The sequence below is a fragment of the Carassius carassius genome, chromosome 42 (assembly GCF_963082965.1).
Source record: "Carassius carassius chromosome 42, fCarCar2.1, whole genome shotgun sequence".
Lineage (NCBI taxonomy): Eukaryota > Metazoa > Chordata > Actinopteri > Cypriniformes > Cyprinidae > Carassius > Carassius carassius.
Genome location: NC_081796.1, coordinates 10,791,919 through 10,810,208, shown reverse-complemented (window position 1 = coordinate 10,810,208; position 18,290 = coordinate 10,791,919). Strand labels below are relative to the sequence as shown.

Genomic DNA, 18,290 nt, shown 5'->3' with positions numbered 1-18,290 from the left:
GTAGATATCAGAGGTTTTCAGAATTTGAACTCTAATCAATATCTCACATTATACACAGTTCCTATTATGTAAAATAAATAAAAACAAAAAGAAATTCTGTATGTCACGTCAGTGTAAAAAAAAATGAAATTCTTAAAGAGAAAGCACTCCTCGTCAGATTCTTTCCATGCCCCGCCTACAATCCCTGTGATCGGTCAGACTAACTGCCTCGGCAGCCGTGAGACCGTAACGTGGGTGTGAGGCACTTAATTCTCAAAGAAAATCAAGCAAGGCATTCTCAACACAATCATATCTCGCAGCATGGCTACTCTAGTAGTTCTGCGAATGCAAACAGTAAGTGTATCCTTCTCTCTCGTAAGTCAAACGCATGTGCTTCTATACACAAGGCTCGAAGACAAAGAAGAGGATGACATATTCCGCAGGTGCTTTTTATACCCACAGTCCCTTTATTGTTTACGTCATAGGCTGCCGCCTGCCAATGTCAAGTTCATTGTTGTTTTGTCATTCTTGCTTCAGACACCAGTCATGTTCCCCTAGAGCCCTCTACAAGACACAGCGTGTCCCTTTTGAAAGGGAACTATACTTCAACTCATCTCATCAACACTCACAACTATGGGGGAAGTTCTAGAAAAGGTCTTAAGAAGTGACCAAAGGTTTTACTTGGCCAAAAACAGAATGGATGTAAGTTTACATTTAGAATCATTATGTCCAAGAAAAATCCTGGTTAAGCAACCAAATCAATTTCTTAATTTGATATGGTTATCCAGAATACACCAATTGTTCTAGTGATGTTCATGTCTTTTTGTCAGCAGACATTTACAGTTCAACGGTCAGTGAAAGTTTGACTTTGGAGGGAAGAGGGCTTTTACACACAGCACTATGCATCCAATATATCAGTGTCAAGCTCAACTATTTTCATAATCTTAGAATGCCCTCGACAGGTTCTTTGTTTGGCCAGCGGTGCCTTGCTATGCTCCACCAAGGGCAATGAAGTGGGAATAAACTCTAATATGGTGTGCACCAATGTAGAGGTGACCAGACAGGATAAAAGCAGTGACAGATGTTAGAATGTGTCTGTTTGGTGGGATATCATCAGTTCCACCTCATGTGGGTTTTTCTGGGCTCTGGTGTGAGGAATCAATAAGACTTTGGTAAAGGATTACAGGCTTCAGGAAACTTGGTAGATCTTTATCCAAGAAGGAACAAAGAGGACAGAAACTGTAGCCCCACACAGCTGATCAAGCGAAAGGTGGGAACCAGTTTGCTTAAAAGTGGGGACAATATTTAGCACTGAGAAGTTGCAGACCGGCACTAAGTAGGCTTAGGAGTCCACCTTCTTTGCAGTAATGACACTTGTGGGCTTGAATGTCAAGGACAAGGGGGCTTCAAAGAGCTAAACTCTTGAGATCTTTAGGAAAGCGTTTGTGAAAAGTCACAAATGGTTTAGGACCGTAACAACAGCCAAGACTGTATTGAGGAACATGCATAAACCTATTGTTCAGTCGAGTTTGCTAAGGAAAGTTTATGGCTTATCTACTGGGGCAATCATGTATTTACAAGATTTTAAACTTCACAGAACGGCAAGATTTTGTCCCTCCCTGCTCTTCTTGTTCAAAACATTTGCAATCAATCTTAAAATTCATATAAAAGGAAAACATTAAAATTAATTAATTAATTCCCATAATGGGACATGGCTCTTACTGGCAAAGAGCACATCTGTTTAAAAAAAATACAAAGAAATCGGAAAGAGGACAAAGAGAGGGAAGAGATGGATCTTCCACTTCCTCGAGAGAGATGAGAATTGCAACGCCAGCAAGTGCCTCACTGTTGCTGTGGCCTGATGACCTGATAATCAGTGGACAATATAAACAGATGTTACAGTGCTAGCCGCATTTCACACTTCCACAGAATTATTGCTCTTCTCTTCATTTATCCATCTTTCAATCCCGTCGTCTTATCCGCCCTGTGAATGGTGCTAATCGGGATATGGGACTCTTATCCAGTGTTTGTGTGAGAAAAGAGGATAAGGCTCAGGAACGACGGCTAATGAAGTTTCGTCTAATGCTCAAAACGAGGGCTATATATCCTGTGCAATCTTTGTTCTAAATGTGTCAGGCTTTTATGCACTTATTGCTGTGGGTGCGAGGAGTTTGTGTAAATTTAGTATTAGCGCCTTGATCAAAGGAATAGAGAGGAGATTTGTGGGACATTATCAGAGGCTCTTGGTGTATCTATAATATCCGTACATTCCCTCTTATATTGCACTTGTCATTTGGTTCTTTACTCCTGACACCCACTCCCAGTGTGACCCACTGTGTATTGCTGTGTTGACCAGGTGTGCAGAGGCGGCAGGTGGAGGCTCATTTAGTCACATTAGGCCTTGACACACGCCATAGGAAGAGTAATCATGCTTTACCTGCCTGTAGTACTAGTGCATACGCAGCACAAAAAGCCCTGACTCGCTCTCCATCAGACACTCACACACACAAACATGGGCTCACACTTATACTAGCACACACCTGGGACAAATTTATGAGCTGATGGATCTCCAAAAGGGAAAGAGAAAGGCAGAGAGGCTCTGTCGCACATGAGTGTGTGTATGTGTATGGGGGTCAAGTTTTTTCACACCTCAAAGCCTGTGGAAGTGAGTGAATGGCGCCAGCATGGATTTTAAAGAGCTGAGGGGGTGATAGGGCTCGGGAGGGTTAGTTAAAGGGTTTTGGCCTCTCATAATCCCCTCCGGTGAGGAGTGTACACCACATCTATGATCCACAAAGAACACAGAGCCCTTTATTCATTCACAGAACTACATCAGACATTTTTCTCAGTCTAGACAAAATGGGTTTCAAATGTCACAGCAAAAAAAAAACAACAACAAAAAACAAGGGCTTACAAGAAAATAAAAATGTTTTACATGTTATCTCTTGTTCCCTTATTGTGAGAAAAATGCATATGCAAATTATGAAGTTTTAGGTAACTAGTTTAAAATAACTTTGAAACTCTGCTCTGCTTATCTGTGAAATATCTCTCAAGAATGAACTTCTTCCTAGTCAGTGAGATAAGGACAGGGCCTCCCAGTCCTTCCAGAATTTATTCCATCAACTTTCTCCATTCCACAGTTAATTGCTGCTCTGGTGATCCTCCACGCAGAGAAAATGTAAAGACTAAGAGGCCCCTTTGACTTCACATGCTGTTTTTGAACCTCTGTTTCAGTGTCTGCCTTCTCCACCTGACCTCTGACCCCCGCTACCCTTTCACCCTGCACCCTTCGTCCCAGCCTCCCCCCTACAGGCTCCATCCACCCAGAACAACCCTCTTTCTCTTTTGTTCTTTCTTGCATTGCTCCTTCAGTCTGTTGCTCCCCATATTATAACTCTCTATTTTCCCTTAACTCTTTTTTCTTGGTCTAAAAGCATAAGGTGGGAAGTCGTGGCCTAGTGGTTAGAGAGTTTAATTCCTAACCCTAAGGTTGTGGGTTCGAGTCTCGGGCCACCAATACCACGCAAGGTATCGAACCCCCAACTGCTCCCTGGGCGCCGCAGAGTAAATGGCTGCTTACTGCTGTGTGCATGCGTGCGTGCGCGCACTTTGGATTGGATAGAAGCAAAGCAAGAGTATGGGTCTCCATACTTGGCTGTATGTCATGTCCCTTTTCATAAGTTTTATTTTATTTTGATAGATAGATAGATAGATAGATAGATTGTTTCAGAGGTCTTTGCTTTATCAACACTATCTATACTTTGCCTTATCTCTGGTACTGACTCCCCCATTAAACCACTCTCTGCCTATTTCTCTCAATTTTTCTGTACAAAGTAAGTGGCAGATTTGCTGAGGTGGTCAGGCTTTTATTAGTTAATATGTTGGGTCAGTTGACCTTTTATGCATTAAGATGGATGGAACAAAACTAGACCAACGAAGCACAAGACTGCGTATAAAGTAGTTTAAACAAACAGTGATACAGTAAATGGTTTTGCAAGAAAGAACAAAGGTAAGGGCATTTCATTAAGTGGTATAGATTAAGACTACACCGTCAAACACAATTTAAGGCCAATTCATCCAAAATAAACAAGCCATCACATTGAATCCTCATCCATATGTGATGGTCAGGCAATGGTGGTCTGCAAAATTAACCTCTTAAAAGGCTTTGACTAGCCTCATCTGTCTCTCTCTCCCTTTATTTATCTCCTTTACTATATCCTGTCAATTCACATGTTCTCACTCTCTTGCTAAGAGTCTCTCATGATTATTAGAAAAATGATGGTGCGACAAACAAGAGAAAGGCAGGGGGTTGACTGCTTTCCTCTCTGTGGTGCTTTGATCATGCCGTTGATGAGTGAGACTAGAGTTGTGTGCTTACACTCTGCCCCTAATGAGGGAATTAGGGAGCAGAGAAGAACGTCCCCCATACTAACTTCTCCTCTGAAAAAATTTAAAAGACAAGCAAGAGCGAATTAGAAAGAAAGGGCAACTAGTCAACCGTCAGACCCAATCAATCAATTAGCAGCTTTGGCTTTCGCCTCACAGAGGGTGCTAGCTCTGCGCTAAACATTCGTCCTTGAGTTTTATAGGGACAGTCTATAGGTACTTGGTGTTCATGGTTACACTCTTATGCAAAACACATTACTGAGACAACATAACTTCTATATGAATAAGTTTCCCCAAAAATGTAAAGCAGGAGGCAGATTTTCAGTAAGTAACAAATCAAATTTCACTTTGTTCCTCAAACACATTTCTTGTATATAACTTTATTGTCGCTGTCTATTATTTGTTAGATAGAAAGCAGATAGGACATTCTCTTAAACATATGTATATATTTTTTATTTCACATATTTTGGGTGGAATATGCCTTTAGGATAGGCCTAACATTTATTTTGGATAAAAACACAAAAATGTATAGACAAATTGGAACTGAAAAACTGAGTAAGTGGGTGTTTGTCCCGATATGGCCAAAGAACATGAAAAAGTAGTAACTCACTATAGTGAGGGTCCAGGTATCCATTGCGAGGGTCCATGGCAAACAGTGTCCCCCGATAGGGGAGGGTATAGTCCACCAGGTGGGGCAGAGAGCTATGAAGCTCTTTCTTCGCTAATGGGGGGCGGTCTTCTGTAGAGGTGGATGGTTCCTCACTCAGTTTTCCTGATAGGCCCAGAACCATGGCCTGCCCACTGATGGCATTACGCCGCTCACGAAGATATGGGGAACGTGAACTGTCATCCTCTAAATAAGAGAGAAATAAAAAGAAAGTTATATCATTTTACAGCACAATCTAGTTATGGCCTAAATCAGCAGTCAACTTTTTAACTTCTCAACCAGTTGGCCTCCCCAAACATAATATTTAAAGCTGCTTATTTTGAAACATTATTTACATAAACTGGCAGTGGCAATATATAAAAAAATAAAATAATTCAAACAATTACAGTGCTTGCATAATTATTAGGCACTCTTATCCTTTCTTCACGAGCATTTCACTGTCCAATGGTCATGCCTTAACCCCTTAAGGCACGACCATTGGACAGTGAAATGCTCACAGGATCAAAAAAAAGGGTGGAGAAGAAAAGAAACGTTAACTGCAAAACAATTAAGATTTAAGGTGAAGAATTAAGTGTGAAACCATCAGGAACCATTTCGTCTTAAGATAAATTCTTGAAAGAGTGGAATAAGAGGATGTGATGCTGGTCCATCAAGAGTCACTCTCAACTTATCTGTCTGTAAAGCCTATTAAATAAATCAGTCTCCATGTATTTCACAACACTTCAGCATGTTATTCTTATTAAGTTCCTGTGTGGTATGGCACCTGTAACGCTTCCTGCTGGAAGACTGTTAAACGCATTTATGGAACTCGTCTCACCCGTAAAGCCCTCTGCATCGCAGGTGATCCCACCTGCTCTCTGAGATTTCTGACACTTTAATCAGACTGAATAACTCGTTTGCACTACAATTATTATATCAGCATTGTTTACTTCACTGGTTTGCACTCTATCTGCCATGTGCCTTGTGCTGCTTTACTTATCTTTCTTGTTACATGACCTATTTGTATATTTGTATAGTTGTATTTTATATTTTATTATCTGTATTTAATGTTCATGCACCAAGGGTCTGAGAGTAACGCAATTAAAATTTTCTGTATGTATGTACTGTACATGTGGAAGAATTGACAATAAAACAGACATGACTTAAAGTGAGGGTCATTTTTTTTGGGGGACTTTTTTTTTACCCAAGCAAAGTCTCTGAGAACCTGACACATTGCACTTCACTTCTGGAGACTCCAGGTAGTTTGCATTTTGGAAAATGGTGGCACTGGAATCTAAATGGTTCCTGATGGTTACACCCCTAATTCTTCACCTTAATTCTTAATTCTTTTGCAGTTAACATGTCTCTTTTCTTCTTAACAAGTTTTTTTTTTCTGACCCTGCTGACCCAATGAGCATTTTGCTATCCAATGCTCATGCTTTAACTTTTCAAGTTCTAGTATTGCATTAATATCCAAATCTGTTAAAGGATTTTTAGGCTGCATTAATTAGGTAAACCGGAACCGGGAACACTTCCCATAACACCCGATGTACTTGCTACATCATTAGAAGAATGTCATCTATGGTAATATTAGTCTGTTTCTCTCTTATTCCGAGGTCACCGTAGCCACCAGATCCAGTCTGTATCCAGATCAGAGGCTCACTGCAGTCACCCGGATCCAGTACTTATCCAGACCAGATGGTGGATCGGCACCTATAAAGGACCTCTGCAGCCCTTAAAACACAGCGGAGACCAGGACAACTAGAGCCCCAGATACAGATCCCCTGTAAAGACCTTGTCCTGAATGACCATCAGGACAAGACCACAGGAAATAGATGATTCTTCTGCACAATCTGACTTTGCTGCAGTCTGGAATTGAACTGCTGGTTTCATCTGGTCAGAGGAGAACTGGCCCCCCAACTGAGCCTGGTTTCTCCCAAGGTTTTTTTCTCCATTCTGTCACCGATGGAGTTTTGGTTCCTTGCCGCAGTTGCTTCTGGCTTGCTTAGTTGGGGTCATTTCATTTACAGCGATATCGTTGACTTGATTGCAAATTAATGCACAGACACTATTTAAACTGAACAGAGATGACATCACTGAATTCAATGATGAACTGCCTTTAACTGTCATTTTGCATTATTGACACACTGTTTTCCTAATGAATGTTGTTCTGTTGCTTTGACGCAATGTATTTTGTTTAAAGCATTATATAAATAAAAGTGACTTGACATTGACATTAATATTTCATCCTTCTCATGGACATTTAACAATTATTGACTTCCAGTCTGAGTTAAATCTAATTTTTTTGGTTTATTTTATCTGTGAAAGAAAACATGCCTAATAATTATGCAAAAAAACAAATTTCACTTCCAGCCTTCATGGACAATTACATATCACTTATAAATGATCAACTACAAAATTAATAGTAGTTATTAAGATATATGTGGTTTAGAATTGGTAACATGCTTGGAAAAAACATGATCAGAATATCAATGTGCATAATAATTATACATGCACTGTAAATTTTATATTTCCAGAATATGTTTCAATAACTGAATGTTCTTCTGGGTTTATACTGTATCCCCAATTAACGGATTGTCACCTTTTTTGGTAATTTGTGATTATATATACCTACAGACAGGCAAACACAAATACAAAGACAGTTATAGGCAGAAAGACCCACAGACAAAGGCAATAAATGTGGAACAAGTCCGGTCACACTAAGTCTTTGGGTAGTGAGGGAGGCAGTGTTAGTGCTAACTTGTGTTTTAGAGTCAAGTCAAGTCAAGTCACCTTTATTTATATAGCACTTTAAACAAAATACATTGCGTCAAAGCAATTGAACAACATTCATTAGGAAAACAGTGTGTCAATAATGCAAAATGATAGTTAAAGGCAGTTCATCATTGAATTCAGTGATGTCATCTCTGTTCAGTTAATAGTGTCTGTGCATTTATTTGCAATCAAGTCAACGATATCGCTGTAGATGAAGTGACCCCAACTAAGCAAGCCAGAGGCGACAGCGGCAAGGAACCAAAACTCCATCGGTGACAGAATGGAGAAAAAAACCTTGGGAGAAACCAGGCTCAGTTGGGGGGCCAGTTCTCCTCTGACCAGACAAAACCAGTAGTTCAATTCCAGGCTGCAGCAAAGTCAGATTGTGCAGAAGAATCATCTGTTTCCTGTGGTCTTGTCCTGGTGGTCCTCTGAGACAAGGTATTTACAGGGGATCTGTATCTGGGGCTCTAGTTGTTCTGGTCTCGGCTGTCTTTCAGGGCAGTAGAGGTCCTTTCTAGGTGCTGATCCACCATCTGGTCTGGATACGTACTGGATCCGGGTGACTGCAGTGACCCTCTGATCTGGATACAGACTGGATCTGGTGGCTACGGTGACCTCGGAATAAGAGAGAAACAGACAAATATTAGCGTAGATGCCATTCTTCTAATGATGTAGCAAGTACATAGGGTGTTATGGGAAGTGTTTCCGGTTCCGGTTTACCTAATTAATGCAGCCTAAAAATCCTTTAACGGATTTGGATATTAAAAGCATATTAGTATGTTATGTGTAAGCCAGGTTAAAGAGATGGGTCTTTAATCTAGATTTAAACTGCAAGAGTGTGTCTGCCTCCCGAACAATGTTAGGTAGGTTATTCCAGAGTTTAGGCGCCAAATAGGAAAAGGATCTGCCGCCCGCAGTTGATTTTGATATTCTAGGTATTATTAAATTGCCTGAGTTCTGAGAACGTAGCAGACGTAGAGGATTATAATATAAAAGGAGCTCATTCAAATACTGAGGTGCAAAACCATCCAGGGCTTTATAAGTAATAAGCAATATTTTAAAATCTATACGATGTTTGATAGGGAGCCAGTGCAGTGTTGACAGGACCGGGCTAATATGGTCATACTTCCTGGTTCTAGTAAGAACTCTTGCTGCTGCATTTTGGACTAGCTGTAGTTTGTTTACCAAGCGTGCAGAACAACCACCCAATAAAGCATTACAATAATCTAACCTTGAGGTCATAAATGCATGGATTAAAATTTCTGCATTTGACATTGAGAGCATAGGCCGTAATTTAGGTATATTTTTTTTAGCTCTCTAAAAAAAATTTTAGATATTTTTTTAGAGAGCTCTTTATGGGTTTTGTGTGCAAAGCCTCCTGGGCTTGGCCTCTTCCAGACAAATGTGCCGGTTCACAGTTTCACACAAGAGCAATGGAGTGTCTCTGGGTTTGTGCTTGCCACATTCTGTGAAATAAAACAGGCCAACATTCAACATCACAGCAGCAGTAAGGCAAGTATTTCCCACAAGCTTGCTCTCACTCTCCCTCTTTTTTCAAAGACAGAGAATCCCACTGAGATGGCAGCTGAGTCTTTTCCCTGCATTCCAAACTGCCCATTAAATGGTCTCATGAGTAGTATCAACACCCAGAAACTATCCACCTTCTCTCTCTTTCTCTTTCCTTCACTCCTTGCCTCTACCAGTCTTTTAACACTGTCCCTGCCACTCTCCTGCACACACACACACACACACACACACACACACAGAGAAAGAGAAGTACTTTCCCCATGTTCCTGTGTGCAAGTTATCTGTTCTGACGGGCAAAGTTGGACATGTATCCCAAAGGGACAGAGTCTCCAGTGGTCGAAAATGGGGCAGAGATGAGCAAGTTTACAGGGCTTTGCAGGGCTTACAGTGTTTAATGCTTGATGTCAATGTCACCTTTATTTATATAGCGCTTTAAACAAAATACATTGCGTCAAAGCAACTGAACAACATTCATTAGGAAAACAGTGTCAATAATGCAAAAATGATAGTTAAAGGCAGTTCATCATTGGATTCAGTTATGTCATCTCTGTTCAGTTAAATAGTGTCTGTGCATTTATTTGTAATCAAGTCAACGATATCGCTGTAGATGAAGTGCCCCCAACTAAGCAAGCCAGAGGCGACAGCGGCAAGGAACCGAAACTCCATCGGTGACAGAATGGAGAAAAAAAACCTTGGGAGAAACCAGGCTCAGTTGGGGGGCCAGTTCTCCTCTGACCAGACGAAACCAGTAGTTCAATTCCAGGCTGCAGCAAAGTCAGATTGTGCAGAAGAATCATCTGTTTCCTGTGGTCTTGTCCTGGTGCTCCTCTGAGACAAGGTCTTTACAGGGGATCTGTATCTGGGGCTCTAGTTGTCCTGGTCTCCGCTGTCTTTCAGGGATGTAGAGGTCCTTTCTAGGTGCTGATCCACCATCTGGTCTGGATACGTACTGGATCCGGGTGACTGCAGTGACCCTCTGATCTGGACACAGACTGGATCTGGTGGCCACGGTGACCTCGGAACAAGAGAGAAACAGACAAATATTAGCGTAGATGCCATTCTTCTAATGATGTAGCAAGTACATAGGTTGTTATGGGAAGTGTTTCCGGTTCCGGTTTACCTAATTAATGCAGCCTAAAAATCCTTTAACGGATTTGGATAATAAAAGCATATTAGTATGTTATGTGTATGCCAGGTTAAAGAGATGGGTCTTTAATCTAGATTTAAACTGCAAGAGTGTGTCTGCCTCCCGAACAATGTTAGGTAGGTTATTCCAGAGTTTGGGCGCCAAATAGGAAAAGGATCTGCCGCCTGCAGTTGATTTTGATATTATAGGTATTATCAAATTGCCTGAGTTTTGAGAACGTAGCGGACGTAGAGGATTATAATGTAAAAGGAGCTCATTCAAATACTGAGGTGCTAAACCATTCAGGGCTTTATAAGTAATAAGCAATATTTTAAAATCTATGCGATGCTTGATAGGGAGCCAGTGCAGTGTTGACAGGACCGGGCTAATATGGTCATACTTCCTGGTTCTAGTAAGAACTCTTGCTGCTGCATTTTGGACTAGCTGTAGTTTGTTTACTAAGCGTGCAGAACAACCACCCAATAAAGCATTACAATAATCTAACCTTGAGGTCATAAATGCATGGATTAACATTTCTGCATTTGACATTGAGAGCATAGGCCGTATTTTAGATATATTTTTGAGATTGAAAAATGCAGTTTTACAAATGCTAGAAATGTGGCTTTCTAAGGAAAGATTGCGATCAAGTAGCACACCTAGGTTCCTAACTGATGACGAAGAATTGACAGAGCAACCATCAAGTCTTAGACAGTGTTCTAGGTTATTACAAGCAGAGTTTTTAGGTCCTATAATTAACACCTCTGTTTTTTCAGAATTTAGCAGTAAGAAATTACTCGTCATCCAGTTTTTTATATCGACTATGCAATCCATTAGTTTTTCAAATTGGTGTGTTTCACCGGGCTGCGAAGATCTTTGTTGAAGACACACAACCCCATCATCTGACCCAAACTAGGACCTCTCAGGCTGGAAAAAGGAGTTAAGAAGCCAATAATTCAGTGCTCTGGAAAAATCTTCTACCACTCCATACATTTTCATTGCTAAATAACATCAGTCAATGCTTTTTAACTTTAAGGAGTTCAGTTAATATCTGCAGCTGTAGGAATCAATGAGGTTACCAATGATGTCATTTAAAAGTACAGTGACAATTTTGTCATTATTTGCTCACATTTATGTTGTTTCTAGCCTGTGTGACTTTCTTTTAGTGGAACGTGAGAGTTAATTCCTAAATGCTTACAAAAATAAATAAATAAATACAAACTCCATAAAAGTAGTCCACACAGCATGTGCATTACAGTACATTCAACGTCTTTAGAAGTCATACGAGACCTTGACCCTAAACATCTTGACATTTATCCTATTTTTCTCCTACATGGGTTTTGACATAAAATTACTTTGTAAACTAAACATCTACACACAGGAAACCGATGATTCTTCTGCACAATCTGACTTTGCTGCAGCCTGGAATTGAACTGCTGGTTTTGTCTGGTCAGAGGAGAACTGCCCCCCCCCCCCAATGAGCCTGGTTTCTCCCAAGGTTTTTTTCTCCATTCTGTCACCGATGGAGTTTTGGTTCCTTGCCTCTGGCTTGCTTAGTTGGGGTCACTTCATCTACAACGATATCCAGGGGCGAAAATCTCATCTAAATGTTGGGGGTGACAATAAACATAACATTTCTCACGAGCAAGTTTTGAAGGGGACACCAATAAAACAGGCAAAATTGTACTTAAGGATATGTGTACAAAGAGGAAAGCCTTACTATTGCATGGAGACCGTTCCATTATCCTTCTTCTCAAAGTTTCTTTTTGGTTCAATGAAAAAGCTGACTAAATTGACGAAAACATTCTTCAAAACAATTTTTTTTGTTGCAATGTTTTTGAAGTTGTTTACACAATCAAGCCACCAAAATACAGTGGTGTCAAAAGTATTGGCATTCATTACTCAAGTATAAGTATAGACACTAGGGTTTAAAAAGAGAAGTTGAAGTATCAACTCAAACTTTTTACTCAAGTAAAAGTGTAAAAGTACTGGTTTAAAAAACGACTTAAAAGTATAAAAGTAAAAGTAATGTAAGGAAAAAAAATGACATTAAGAACAAAAGCTTAGGCCGCGCCACAGGGGCCTACTGTGCACTACCCCTCCTCAAAAAAAAAAATTTTTTCTAAAGGCCATAGGCCATAATGACTATAATGTTATATTAAAATGTTCATGTTAAAAATTTGGGATGCACTAGGCTACCTCTTTCAGCCGCATATATGCCCATTGGAAATTAACGCACTTTAGTACAATGCAGATACATTAAAGAACTAGATATGATGACTAGTTGCCTATAAGTATTGTTATGGTGCAAAAAGTCAAACTTCAGAGGCATATCATCAATAACCTTTAATGGAATGTAAATGTACATCCAACCTTAGCTGCAGGAATCTGCGTGGGCAATGGACAAGAACATTGGTGTACCCAGGGCAGGCTTAGTAACAATTACCCTTGTATGGTTGTCTATATACAATAAACATTATAGGGAGATATCATCAGGAAACATGTTGTTAGCTTTTACTGTTATGCTGATGATACTCAGCTCTATATTTCTTCGCAGCTCGGTGAAACACACCAATTTGAAAAACTAATGGATTGCATAGTTGATATAAAAAACTGGATGACGAGTAATTTCTTACTGCTAAATTCTGAAAAAACAGAGGTGTTAATTATAGGACCTAAAAACTCTGCTTGTAATAACCTAGAACACTGTCTAAGACTTGATGGTTGCTCTGTCAATTCTTTGTCATCAGTTAGGAATCTAGGTGTGCTATTTGATCGCAATCTTTCCTTAGAAAGCCACGTTTCTAGCATTTGTAAAACTGCATTTTTCCATCTCAAAAATATATCTAAATTACGGCCTATGCTCTCAATGTTAAATGCAGATATGTTAATCCATGCATTTATGACCTCAAGGTTAGATTATTGTAATGCTTTATTGGGTAGTTGTTCTGCACGCTTAGTAAACAAACTACAGCTAGTCCAAAATGCAGCAGCAAGAGTTCTTACTAGAACCAGGAAGTATGACCATATTAGCCCGGTCCTGTCAACACTGCACTGGCTCCCTATCAAGCATCGCATAGATTTTAAAATATTGCTTATTACTTATAAAGCCCTGAATGGTTTAGCACCTCAGTATTTGAATGAGCTCCTTTTACATTATAATCCTCTACGTCCGCTACGTTCTCAAAACTCAGGCAATTTGATAATACCTAGAATATCAAAATCAACTGCAGGCGGCAGATCCTTTTCCTATTTGGCGCCCAAACTCTGGAATAACCTACCTAACATTGTTCGGGAGGCAGACACACTCTTGCAATTTAAATCTAGATTAAAGACCCATCTCTTTAACCTGGCATACACATAACATACTAATATGCTTTTATTATCCAAATCCGTTAAAGGATTTTTAGGCTGCATTAATAAGGTAAACCGGAACCGGAAACACTTCCCATAACAACCTATGTACTTGCTACATCATGAGAAGAATGGCATCTACGCTAATATTTGTCTGTTTCTCTCTTGTTCCGAGGTCACCGTGGCCACCAGATCCAGTCTGTGTCCAGATCAGAGGGTCACTGCAGTCACCCGGATCCAGTACGTATCCAGACCAGATGGTGGATCAGCACCTAGAAAGGACCTCTACATCCCTGAAAGACAGCGGAGACCAGGACAACTAGAGCCCCAGATACAGATCCCCTGTAAAGACCTTGTCTCAGAGGAGCACCAGGACAAGACCACAGGAAACAGATGATTCTTCTGCACAATCTGACTTTGCTGCAGCTTGGATTTGAACTACTGGTTTCGTCTGGTCAGAGGAGAACTGGCCCCCCAACTGAGCCTGGTTTCTCCCAAGGTTTTTTTCTCCATTCTGTCACCGATGGAGTTTCGGTTCCTTGCCGCTGTCGCCTCTGGCTTGCTTAGTTGGGGACACTTCATCTACAGCGATATCGTTGACTTGATTGCAAATAAATGCACAGACACTATTTAACTGAACAGAGATGACATAACTGAATCCAATGATGAACTGCCTTTAACTATCATTTTTGCATTATTGACACTGTTTTCCTAATGAATGTTGTTCAGTTGCTTTGACGCAATGTATTTTGTTTAAAGCGCTATATAAATAAAGGTGACATTGACATTGACAAACATTATAGTGCTGTCAAAATGAATGATTAATCCAAGTGAATAATCAAAAACTAAAAATGAAAAATAACTCATAATCCTGATACCTTCTTGATTGATAGCTTCCTGTATATTCGGTACATACATCTGCTATGTTCAGTGTTCGGGGGGAGAATGAGTTACAAAGTTGGTATAGCCTACTTATCACAACATTGTCAATCGCGTCATCAATCGCGAACACCGAACCGAACTACCTACAATAGCTTAATTTGTGGAGGACGAAGAGAAAGCACCCATTTGGTATATGAGCCAGTGAGAAATAATAAATTTAAGTAGGGTCCTGTGCCTTTGCAATACTTTTAAAATGGTACTGGTACCTAAACGGTACCTGAACCGATACTTTCACACAAAAAAAGAACCACAAAAAAAAAACTATGGATAATAATAAAGAACATTACAAATATTTAAAATAAATCCATAGCTTTCACCTTGGATGCTCTCATTTCCCAAGTTGTGCTTCCCTTAATCTAAGGCTTATAAATGTATTTCACAATCTGGGTCATTATTTAATACAAAACCACACATGTTTCTACTCTAGCCCTGTCAATCTCTTTGATACTTAGTTAAAATGAGTGCTGTCTGTCATTGGCTTTAATCAGTTCTGTGAATGACTGTATGCTCATTCTTTATAAAGTAGCAACAATGTCGTTTTTAAAATACAGTACTGTGCAAAAGTCTTAGGTACATTAGTATTTTCACCCCAAAAAAGGGTTTTAAGTCAGTTATTATATATTTTGCTGTAGTGTGTCAGTAGGAAATATCAGTTTGCCATTAATAATAATCTAGTGCGATTTTGAATGCACAAGCAGTCTGACAAGGGCAAAATGAATGTTTGTAAATGTAAACTGATATTTTATACTGACACACTACAGCAAAATATATAAATAATTGGCCGAACACCATTTTTTTAAGTGAAAATACTAACGTGCCTAAGAATTTTGCACAGTAGTGTATGTATAAAGTATGTATGATTAAATTAAGTATATTTAAAAAGAGTGTAATTAAAGTATGAGTTCGTTCATATGTGTTAAGGGCTTGATTTTCGCTGGAGGAAACAGCTGTAGTGTGATGAGCGAAAACTTTACAGATGGGAAACCCACTACTTCTTTGTGACCTTTTGTAAACTGTATTTATGACAAAGAATTGCACCGATACGGGTATTCTAACAATCTATCAATAAACACATACCTTGTGTCCTCTGTTTGTGTTTAAGTGCGCATGCGCTGCTCCGCTTGTGGTCTGCGGGTTGAAGAGCGCGCTGAAAGACGGAGAGGAGACCGTTTCATATGAAATTTAAGGGGACTGACTCTTAGGCGATCGGATACTGGTTCCATACCCAACCCTTCTTTTTTAAGAAATATATGTTTTGATAAACAAACCCAAAACTGGCTATGTCCTTGCTGGAGTGTGAAGCGATTTGTGTCATGTGCAGGTGCGATGGATCGCGTACAGACCAATAGGGTGTCGGAATGGTATATGTTTATACTTCTCATCCAACCACAATCAAATTCACTCCATCCGGATGGGCTATCCAGATTTATCTGGATAGTTTTTTTTTTTTTTTTTTTTTTTGAATGATGACAAGCCGGAATGAAAACAAGCCAAAATGAAATAGCAGTAACAAACCTATTTTTAAAATGTAAGGAGTAGAAAGTACAGATACTTGCGTGAAAATGTAAGCAGTAGAAGTAAAAAGTCGGCTGAAAAATAATTACTCAAGTAAAGTATAGATAACCAAAATGTATCATTAAGTAATGTAACGAAGTATTTGTACTGTACTTTGTTACTTGCCAAAATACAATGGAATTTGAACTTCAACTTTTATTTATTTATATAGCACATTTAATAGCTATGTTGTTGCTTCACAGTTAGGCTATAATTAAAATATGCATACCGTATTTTTCGGACTATAAGTCGCATCAATCCAAAAATACGTCATGATGAGAGAAAAAACATATATAAGTCGCACTGGACTATAGTCGCATTTATTTAGAACCAAGAACCAAGAGAAAACATTACCGTCTACAGCCCCGAGAGGGCTCTGTTTTCAGTGAGAGGCTACAGCCCTCTCGCGGCTGTAGACGGTAATGTTTTCTCTTGGTTCATTTCTCTCGGTTCATGTCAAATTAATTTTGATAAATAAGTCGCACCTGACTATAAGTCACAGGACCAGCCAAACTATGAAAAAAAGTGTGACTTATAGTCCGGAAAATACGGTATATAAAAACATTTGCCATGCCTAGCAAAATGAAGGCATACACACTCTTAGACATACACCCTCACACAACTGTATAGTGAGATCGGTATAGACGTGAAAGACAGGGGAAAAAACAAAAAATAATAAAAAGTGGATTCAGTTAAGGAAACACCTCCTCAGTGTGTTTCTCAAAGACGCAATTAGTGCTGTTACTGCTGTAGGTGAAATAGAGCTAAAACAGGCAATATGGTGCCTAAAATGCACTTAATATTAACTTCTTGTTTATTCAATTTTTATAAAAATCTAAATCACATTTGTTATGCTAATATATGGAGAACAACTGCACTCTTAGTATGATGTTATATTAGATTAACTATATTAATAAATGAAATAAACCGACCAGTGGCGGCTCGTGAATTTTAAAATAGAGGAGGCAAACTAATTGTATTGGCCTGGGGATCCCCGCCAATTGTTATTATTATTATTATTATTATTTGCTTAACCACTTTAAAATGGCTTTTTGGCAGCTTTTAGACAGAAACCGTAAAGAAAATATATTCAATATCGCTACTCATTATAAATACTTGGTAAATTATCAGCCCAGCCGCTCCGGGAGACGTTCAAACTATAGACTGTATAAAAACAGGTTCAAACTAATAGCATCTAATTTATGTCTCTATGATGGTTGGTTGATATTCCAGAAGGGAGGCTAGCCTCCTCTATGATGTTACTTTTCTCAGCACTCCTTAGCGATGAAAGTGAACACTCGATGCTGATTGGTTCCCCTGGCCTCCCCCTCCCCTTCTCTTTCACTTAGCGGTTGTTAAATGCGCACCCGCACTAGTCTAATCTAACGTACAAGACTTGTATATGCGTACACTATGGGTGTGTGTAAGACGTTATTAAACAAGCTAGGTAAACACCTGTATAAAACGCCTGTTATAATCGCTAACAGCGCAGACTACGTCGGTGACAAAAGTAAATTGGTACACAATAATATTTTTGGGACACGACTTATTAATGACTCAGCATCATCTACAACCCGAATTCCAGAAAAGTTGGGACGTTTTTTAAATTTTAATAAAATGAAAACTAAAAGACTTTTAAATCACATGAGCCAATATTTTATTCACAATAGAACATAGATAACATAGCAAATGTTTAAACTGAGAAAGTTTACAATTTTATGCACAAAATGAGCTCATTTCAATTTTGATTTCTGCTACAGGTCTCAAAATAGTTGGGACGGGGCATGTTTACCATGGTGTAGCATCTCCTTTTCTTTTCAAAACAGTTTGAAGACGTCTGGGCATTGAGGCTATGAGTTGCTGGAGTTTTGCTGTTGGAATTTGGTCCCATTCTTGCCTTATATAGATTTCCAGCTGCTGAAGAGATTAACTTAATCACTAGATGTTCTCCCAGCTGAATCTTTTCAAAACTGCTTGCTTTTTTAGCCATTTGTTGCCCCC

The 18,290-nt window shown here is 39.4% G+C and overlaps 1 protein-coding gene across 1 annotated transcript in view; it reads right to left on the bottom strand.

The window, feature by feature from the left end:
• The window catches only part of LOC132123790 (transcriptional activator GLI3-like), a 301,233-nt gene that overhangs the window by 171,426 nt on the left and 111,517 nt on the right, over positions 1-18,290 (bottom strand). Inside the window, exon 3 of the mRNA XM_059534428.1 lies at positions 4,976-5,218. Within this exon, the coding sequence (XP_059390411.1) occupies positions 4,976-5,218 (243 nt within the window). The remainder of the gene's footprint in view (positions 1-4,975; positions 5,219-18,290) is intronic.